Here is a 9,275-nt window from a genome sequence, read left to right as displayed (position 1 = left end):
ATTAGTGTAGATATTAGTGATGCTAACAATGCAATGCCATTGTAGCAGTCTTTTATTTTTCTATTAAATGAATAAAGCTACTAAAAGTAATCCTATTACCCCAGCTTATCCCTAAATTAGTGTATCATATGCTGCCATGTTCTTTCTATTCTTTAAAGACGCGAGCTCCTACTGTTTTCGTCAAGTTAATTGGTTGACATTGGGATAAAGACGCATTTATAAAGCGTAATAATTTTTATTTAGAACTTCCAGTATCTGACAAACATCATAGAGCTCAACTCGGCCATACTATATCCCCGAAGAAAGCAATCTGTTAATATTCATCACAATATTTTAGTACGTTGACTGCTTGGTATACGCATAGTTGGCTCGCGGCCAGATGCGATAATTAACGACGCACTCGTCTGTATTTCATACATATTTACCTACGAAGATGACACATAAACTATTAAGTGGCAAACATGTATTATATAAATAAATATCAATGATTGATATGACTTCCAACATTGATAAGGGTAGGTATACGTAAGATTTCAGAACAAATTTCTCACGCGATGTTTGAGCGAATAAGAGTAATATCGTTCTTCGTTCGATACTATCGTGGACTTCGCAATCCCCTATATCGCATTAAGTACATCAATTATAGCTGATGACAGTCTTCCAGTTCACCGTGATTGTGAACGTAGTAGGTTCAATGTATTGAACTGGAGGATTGTCAAGAATGTGTAAATGTTGGTTGGTTACAGGTTTTTACCATAATTATCTTAAGTTTTTGATAAATTAATGCGAAAAATAATCAATTCATGATATCAGTCAATTTTTTTATTATTTTGAGTACATTAGTGTGTGCTTGTAGTGCCTCTGTAAAAAATTGTTATAAACCTCTTTAGAAGTTTTTTCGAAAGTATTCCATCGTACTATTCTTTTTTCCGCGCATTAAGAAACTATTATCCAACGCATCGGGGGATTAATTTATCATTTATTGAAGAAAATGCTTTAACCATGTCAAATCATACGTGCGAACCTCCGGTGGAGGAGACATTGCCTCCAGGAAATTACGTTGTTGTTACTTGGGATTTGGAAACTACGGATCGGCACATAGATGATTATATATGCCAGATAGGTATGTTATAGGATACCTAACTCCTACTTGTCTTAACGAACGGAATTATTGAACTAAAATTCATACTCATTCATTTGATTTTTGCAGGCGCGTATTGCCCCCTTTACGAACCTTTCAACCAGTATGTTTTACCTTTGAAATCAGTGGATCCAGAAGCATCGAGTAAGATTCATCTCCAGGTATGTCATCGTATCACGTCTGATGTCATAAAATTTCACTCATGTTGCTGCCGCTTAAACACAAAGTTTAAACGACTAATAAGCATCCATGTTAAATGATACATCAACTGGTCTCTCCCATATTATCATCTTGTTAGAGATAATATCTTTCCTTGAGGGTCGCTCAGGAATAGGGTCAATTTCTTGTTAACCACAGTTTATACTATTCCTTCTTTTGAAGTTCATTTTAACACTTTGCATTAATTACGTTCCAATTGAACAATTTTGTAAATCTTTTATTACGCCCAAGAAATACCATTTTATTGATATTCAAACCTTTATGGCAAAGATATCACGCCAGAATGAGTATAGAGTGAAAATGTTACGCACAGAAGGTATAGATTTGGCAATACCAGACAAATTAATGATTGAAAATGGAATGTGGCCTGAAATTTAATTTCGCAGTCGTTATAGAATGCTATGTATCATCAGGTAAATGAAAAAAAGCCTAATGGCTACTTAGATCAGTTCAGGTTTAAGAATGTGAGTAAAACATGAAATACAGCAATCAGAACATTCATGTTGGTCAACAAAGGTTTGAGATTCTGTATTTACCGTATTAGTTTGTAAACATTCTGAAAAGGTAATGAAGTATATTTTAGAAAATATAGAGATATATTTAATAAATAATCATCATCATGAAACTTCTACGTGAACCAAATGCACTGAGGAGGTTAGAATTGGAGAGAATAGTAAGTCTGCCGGAGTGTCGCCCTTTATTATCTATTCTCTGTAATATACCTGTGTATAGACAAAGAAAATTATCAAGGCATGAGAATTGAAGGAGGTACAGATGAAGATGGTACGAGGTAGTTTATTTTTTTTCCTTTTAATAAACTCATTATAGATGAATATCAAAGTCTCAACTAAAGTTATGTTATTTCATGACACATCAAGATGGCTAAATATCCTCTATTACACCTCCAAAAATTGCATTCATTTACATACTCAGTACTTCGCTGAAATGCTCAACATATTAGATGACTGTAGCATCATTAATGACTCACCATGGAATCATGTTTATTCATGAAATTTTTTTTGGTTGTGATGAACACGTTATATCTTACTTATTGCTCACAATTTTATTCATCTCAAACCTAATGAAGTGCAAACTTGTTGAAAAGTGTTTCTACATCAATTGAGAAGCCTCTAACTTCTTACTGAATTTAATCATTCAATAAACAAATTGTGCCATTTGCATGAGTGCATTTTCTTCCTATCATTCCCCCTTGCTTCTTATCCTTTTCTCAAAGAGCCAACTTTCACCACCATAATGTTCAATGAGATGCTAAGGGAGCCTCGGCATGATTTTCTATTATGCGTTGGGAATGAAGTCTATGAGTTTATAACTCAAATATATATTACAAATGATCTCTGATGGGGCCCTGACTAATTGGGACAAAGATAAAATTATGAGTTCTGGAGAAGTATTTTGTGATCCAAGGTTCTCTGAAGAATAGTTTCTTATTAAATCTAGGGAAGTTCACTTCCCTAGTGAAGCAATTAAGTTTTTATGATTCTCCAAATAGATTTACTGTTATTGTGAATAAACCAATGAAAATGGGAATAGGAGCACTGAAGAAGTACTCAATTTCATGAATGGTGACTCAAACATGAATTCCCTTATTATTTGCTAAATGTTCTGTCGTATTCAAATATTGAAAGCATTTTCTTTCATGGAGTGACTTTTAAAGAACCATAGCAACAATTAATCTCAATTCTGAAGATAATATGCGCTGCTATGCATTTTGTGCCTCGGTTAATACAAAATCAAGATCATGTAAGTGTGGCATTGGGCACTTTTTAAGAAATTCATCTTCGGCTCAAAATTACCCACACATTACAGAAAAGTAAAATTGAGAGATGCATTAAAGTAATTATATATTAGAATGCTTCACTGAAGGAAGAAGCATTACATTGAGCCTTCCCTTATGTTTGGGCCAGCCATTTGTCCATTTTCTTACTTTCCTTCCCTTTTGGCTAGTGCCATCCAGTATGAATTTGTGACCAGTAATCCTTCTGCATTTCATCTTAGGTGATTGTGCATGAAGGAAAACGAGTGCTGATCAACACAATAACTCGGAGGATTTTGGATACCACTGATGAATACACTGCCCTTGTACGCTTCTATAAATGGCTTAAGATGATCTCTGAAGGGACAAGTTGCAATCCATCAGAGTCTTCCCAATTTCCTGAGGAAGCTGAAAGCAGTTATAATAATGCCCAGGAATCTCAGGCCAAAGAGAATGGGCTACCCAGTGTTGTTTTAGTGAGTCATAGTGGTATAAAACTTGATATTCCTGTTCTTCTGCAAGCCTTGGAACGTCATGGACTGACTGAGTTATTTTTTGGAGTTGTCTGTGGCTTTGGTGACTCTTTTGCCCCATTTGCAATGGAACTTCGATCTCAGTTCTCTTCGCTTTCACTCCAAAGCTTACACTCAACATTAGTTGGGGGGGAGAGTACTAAGGAACATGATGCCGCAGCTGATGCAGAGGCTGTGTATCATGTATTGGAAGCTGCTTTTGGTGGTCCCCTCTCGGTCAATATTCCTCAGGTAAATGAATTCCATGTTAAATAACCTCTGATATTGGCAGAAATGACAAAAACTCTTATAAAGAAAGCGTCTTGATGTATTGTAATTTCATCTGGATGTGGCATGGTTAATTATCTCTTCTTGAACTAGTTCATTCATGTTTGAGAGTATGCAATATTATACAGGTTTCTTGCATTGAACTATACTAATTGCATAAATGGCTCACCATGATAACTGCAATCACCTGAATTTGATCTTAAAGTAATTTTGATGTATTATAAAAAAATGTTCATATATTTAAAGTCCCATATTTTAAAACCATTTCACTCTTTAATGGCTGAAATAGGCTTTTCATTTGATAAAAATAGTATAAAATTAAGTAATTTTAAAATTTTAATTGACTCCATTGTAGTAAACAGGAACTGAAGGAATGCGTACCTTTAAAATGACTAATCTTTGGTATGTCATAATTTGAGAGCATTCCCTTAAGTTAACTGTCATAAACAATATCTAAGTAATCACAAAATCATCCCTGAAACTGTTAAAACTATACTCTATATTTTATGAAATATCCTTGGATGAATTATGTCGGCAGGAATTTAATCACAAGTAAAGAAATTCTCTCATTATTGATGTATCAAAATTGTAAATGTTCATTCTTATAACTCTCTTAATGCTGCATGTACTATCTTAGGTTTACCAGCCCTTAAGAAAATCATTCATCATACAAGAATGTTCTTTGAAGTAAGCTTAAAATAACCCTGTTGGCATGGAAGTCAAGGTTTATTCTTTGCTGTGCTTGCATGGAATTTTAATTAATTCATTCCATTCAATGTTGCACTCCATTAAGTGCATTTAATCTATAACTTTATTTTTGACAGGTTGGTCGATATTGCTACACACATCGTGCAATGGTCTATTATGTTGAATGGAAACGTGCCTTCAATGAAAAGGCAAAAGGGATGAGAGCAGTAGTTGCCCATGTTAAGGATTTTCGCCAAGCTGGAAAAATCAAATCTGATCTGCTGACTCTGGGGTAATTTTGATGGTTGATAACATATTTCATCTTTCTCCAGTCTTTATTGAAGGAAACACTAGTACTTTTTCAGAGTGCAATTCAAAATTAACAAGTGTCCTGATCATTGAAAACCTTTCTTCCAGTCCAAATTTAGCGATGAAATTGAGTATATACCTGCATAGCTGAATTTCTCAGCCTTAAAGGAAATTAGAGATGAAAATCTGTGTAACAGGATGTTTTGAAAAAAGGAGAGGAATAAAGGTGTTAAATTTAGCATATAGATATTATGCGAAGGAAATTGCACCTACAAGAGCAAATAGACATAGCTTTTAAAAGCAAGACAAGCCTATAAAAAATATGTAGGACTTCAATTTCTCCCGGCGGATGATGGCAGTGAATTCTTCTCGGGATTTCATCCGGGTAATCTCCTCCATCTCCATCGCTGCCGACGTTTCGATGAAATCCTTTTCCATCGTCATCGGCCCTGATGACGATGGAAAAGGATTTCATCGAAACGTCGGCAGCGATGGAGATGGAGGAGATTACCCGGATGAAATCCCGAGAAGAATTCACTGCTATAAAAAATACTCCGTGAACTATTTACCTAAAGGTCAAGTAATGCTCAAGTGATATTATCTATTCCCCGTGCCTTATTGATCTTCTTATCCCTTGGTGCCTTTCTTGTTTCATCATCAAGTATTTTGCTATCAATCAATACTTGCTGATGTTACATTCCCCTATTATGTCTAAACTTATTGACATCAAGTTCTTTCATGTAGTCCCGTCTCAGCAGCTTAATCTCAATAGATGTTTTTTTTGTTTTCAATGGTGTAAATGGTTATCCTTTTTTAACTCTTAATATTTCTTTTAACTTCATATAGGGAGCACCTCTCCTTAATGCGTCTTAATTTCTCAATGTACATGGTCTGTTCCATAAATAAGTAGAATAGATGTAATAAAAAATGCATTGCAGATCAAAGTACTAATCACTAAAATTCTTCAAAATACCACTCATGTACATTGACACACTGATGCCAGCACCTCTGACAGTAGTGGTATGCATCCTTAAGGCATCAATGTGAGCCTCATTCAGGCACCTCATCTCCTTCTCTTTGACATTATCTAGTATTCCAGAATGATTGCCTTTCAAGCTCTTTTTTATTCTTTGAACAGAAAGAAGTCTGGCCATGCTTAATTGGCTGGGGCTGTCTGTTACCTTCACAGTAATCCAAGAGATCTTACAAGATTGTCACTCAGCCAGCCTTCTGATCTTCTGACAGTATCTCGGGGACCATCCTGGCAAACACCTTTCTCATGGCAAAATCTATTGTAAAAATACAATGCACTGTGGTTTTCGGAATATTGCACTCTTCTGCTAACATTCTGACACGCAGGTGTTAATCAGAATTGAACATGCCACTTTTTTTTAACATTTTCATGGTACTGTGTCCTTGACTGATGTCCGGAGTATTCCTCATCATCAACCTCCTCTCTAACCTCTTGGAAGTTTTGCGCCAGTGGGAGACCCTTCCTTGAGATATTCCCTCATCTCATCTAGCATCCTTAACCGTGGTCATTGTCTACAAATGCAGTTTTCAGGGCTCAAATCAAAATCTTATGTATTGCTGTGCCATGGAATGTGGCACCATGAATTCATGATGTGACCTTTGAGCATAGGGCCAGTCTAGCATTGATTTGCATATTGTATAACAGCCTGCAGACAACTGATGCATGTTGCATTGATTTCCCGTGACCTACCACCATATTTCTTGCCACAAATTGTGTCACTCCATGTATAAAAATCATTCTGCTTATTTTTCAGGCAGGCTATCTTTTTACCGCCTTTTTTCACCAGTTTCTTTCACCCCAATTTGATCTTCAATCCTACAAAATTATGATGTACATTTTTTAACAAATTGTGAGTTACATTTTCATACCCTTCTCTCTTCCTAATCATTTCTCTTGTAATCCATGACTTAATGAACCTTCTCCTCTTTATTATCCCAATTGTTATTAATTTTTTTAAATCCTCTCTCCTGTATTCTCTACCCCCTCCCCTTGTCTTAATTTGTAATTCTACGCCTTCCTTTACACTCCAGTTAACAACTGTACTTTTTAATGCTCTTAAATTTGAGAATACATTTTATGAGCTTCACTATGTGATCCAAATCTCCAAGAAAACTGCAAATTAAATATGGTTTCCATCTAGCTATAATCTGGCTGAAATCTACCAGTATTTTTTTTATTTTTCATTTGCCCATATGTCTGTTATTGTATTTAAACAAGGAGCTATATATTTTAAATCCTTTCTCCTGCAAAACTTCTCCATTCTCTCTGCAATAATACCTTGTTCTCCACCCATTCTCTTACCTCACTCCCAGCTCTCCATTTGGCCACGGCTGGATTCTAATCTGATAGTGATATCATGTGTTTTCTCCCATGAATGCTGCCAATTACTTCAGGCAATTGATGATATGCACTATTCATGTAGGTACTTCCTCTCTGTCAGCACACATACCTATCAAAAAGTGTGTTGCAATTACTTTCTACTCAACTGGTATATATTATAATACAGTATATATTTTGTAGAATATGTACTATTAAGTGTATATTGTGCCACTCACCTCAAATATGTGGAATATAGTTTCTTTATACTTTTCAGTTCATAATTATTCTTATCCCACCCATTCCAATGTATACATTGTAGCTTTTTCTCCTGCAATCCTCCATACCTTTGTATCTTGCTGTATGCAACTATAACATCTGTATTTTCTCTTTGCTAAGGTACTTCCAACTCTCCTGCCCCTCAAAATGATCCTCACATTTGTTTTTTATGGTACAGTTGTCTACTTTTTAAGACTAAGTTCTTCATGTCATCAATTTAATGTAATTTTTTCTAGGTATGACTACCCCGCACTTTGCTGGAAATGGTCCAACATGGGTGAAAGTAGGTTCTCTGAAGAACTTCAATCAAGGTTGGAGACAAGTAAACAGAAAGGTGGTTCATCTTACCTCACTCATATGTCAGAACTTCCTCCTGCAGTGGTGGTGAGAGAGGTGACACAACATTTTAAGAAGAGAGGTGGAAGTTGGGGCCAAAGAAACAACAGGGGATCACTAACACACAGAAATGGCAGAGGTGCAGGTGTAGCATTTACCCACCGAGGCCAGCATACGGGTGGTTATAGGGTCAGCAGAGGAGGTAGAAGTGACAGCATGATGTGGCCAAGGGAAGGTTGGGATGGAAGTGAAAGCAATGGGATGCAGAGGATAGGTGTTTGGAGGGGTGTGGTACATGAAGTGGCTGCAAGCAGGCGGTAAATTTTTGCTAAGAAACAAAATGGAAGGCTTTTGTCAGATTGCTTGAGGCATGTAAAATCTCCTGAAAAAAAGTCAGTTTTTTTTTTAATATTCTCAGGCTCACATTACCTCTTATTGGGTCTTTTTTCGTCGTTACAGTGTGGATGGAGCCAGCAGAAATCCCTCTTGAGAAAGTAGTATGTTAATATTTCCTTTTCAAAATGGAATAATTTAGGTACTTATTTTTTATCTCAACATATCTAGTAAAGGATGAGCCTTTGTATTCATTTCTTATGCTATTGAATTGTTTTGTTCTATGTACTCTGACTTTAAACGGAAAAACACTTCCAAGTATGCACTCTATTTTACCTTCCTAGTTCCCGTTGTAATATAGTGATTTGTATTTCTGATAGCTGTATTGATGTTAATTACTAAAGTGTGGAAGGTTATAGAGATGCAATCTTCAGCTTCAAGGATTCAAAGTTTGATGGATTAACAAAGTGAATAGTTTGAAACATTTTTTACTCATTTAAAGTGGAGTTAATTTCTAATGAATTCTATCAGATTTCATTTTGTAACCTATTTACATTTTAAGGACTTGGAAGCCTTGATGTATTTTACTGATGGAGTTTCTCTTTGTTGTTCCTCTTTTGGAGCTTATCAGGACAAGTGATGTATGAGCTGTGATCTAAAAATGTATTGACATTGAAGCATGATATGTAGATTAATTATGAGGCATATGGTGTTTTTGAATAATTATCTGTATTTTAGTCTACTTTAACTGGTGCTACGCCACTATAAACATTCAATTACTAACATTTGTGGCAATTCCAAGGTAAATTTGTATGGTAAACTAAGTTTCATTGTGCACATTGCAGGCAGCTTACCAAATCGTGAATTAACAACTGCCATATATATAAATACAAGATATTTTGATTGACCAATTATTTGTGGTTTTGCTGTACAAATACTGTGATAGCTGATGAAATATAAAAAAACCAATGCTCATGTCTATTCTTGGTAAATTTTCATAATTTGACATTGGCATTTTTTAGTGCTGTGAGTCAATCGCTATATAAA

The 9,275-nt window shown here is 35.5% G+C and overlaps 1 protein-coding gene across 3 annotated transcripts; it reads left to right on the top strand.

The window, feature by feature from the left end:
- The first annotated feature begins 621 nt into the window (after window positions 1–621).
- LOC139687852 (uncharacterized) lies at window positions 622–9,135 on the top strand. 3 transcript variants are annotated; one of them, XM_071585181.1, is made up of 6 exons: window positions 622–735; window positions 942–1,123; window positions 1,211–1,302; window positions 3,377–3,898; window positions 4,759–4,913; window positions 7,796–9,135. In XM_071585181.1, the coding sequence occupies exons 2-6, from the start codon at window positions 1,003–1,005 to the stop codon at window positions 8,214–8,216; spliced, it is 1,311 nt and encodes a 436-aa protein (XP_071441282.1). In that variant the 5' UTR covers window positions 622–735; window positions 942–1,002; the 3' UTR covers window positions 8,217–9,135. The 3 variants fall into 3 exon arrangements, with proteins under 3 accessions (XP_071441282.1, XP_071441284.1, XP_071441283.1); XM_071585183.1 differs by having other exon boundaries at window positions 647–731; XM_071585182.1 differs by lacking the exon at window positions 622–735 and having other exon boundaries at window positions 749–1,123.
- The last annotated feature ends 140 nt before the right edge of the window (window positions 9,136–9,275 follow it).

Source organism: Hetaerina americana, unplaced genomic scaffold, assembly GCF_022747635.1.
Source record: "Hetaerina americana unplaced genomic scaffold, ioHetAmer1.1.p SCAF_2, whole genome shotgun sequence".
Taxonomy (NCBI): Eukaryota; Metazoa; Arthropoda; class Insecta; order Odonata; family Calopterygidae; genus Hetaerina; species Hetaerina americana.
This window is presented reverse-complemented; position numbering and strand designations above follow the sequence as displayed.

Coding starts and splice junctions, on each gene's coding strand:
- LOC139687852 (XM_071585181.1), top strand. CDS start 1,003: ATGTCAAATCATACGTGCGAACCTCCGGTGGAGGAGACATTGCCTCCA. Junction 1,124..1,210: donor TGATTATATATGCCAGATAG/GTATGTTATAGG, acceptor TGATTTTTGCAG/GCGCGTATTGCCCCCTTTAC. Junction 4,914..7,795: donor TCTGATCTGCTGACTCTGGG/GTAATTTTGATG, acceptor AATTTTTTCTAG/GTATGACTACCCCGCACTTT.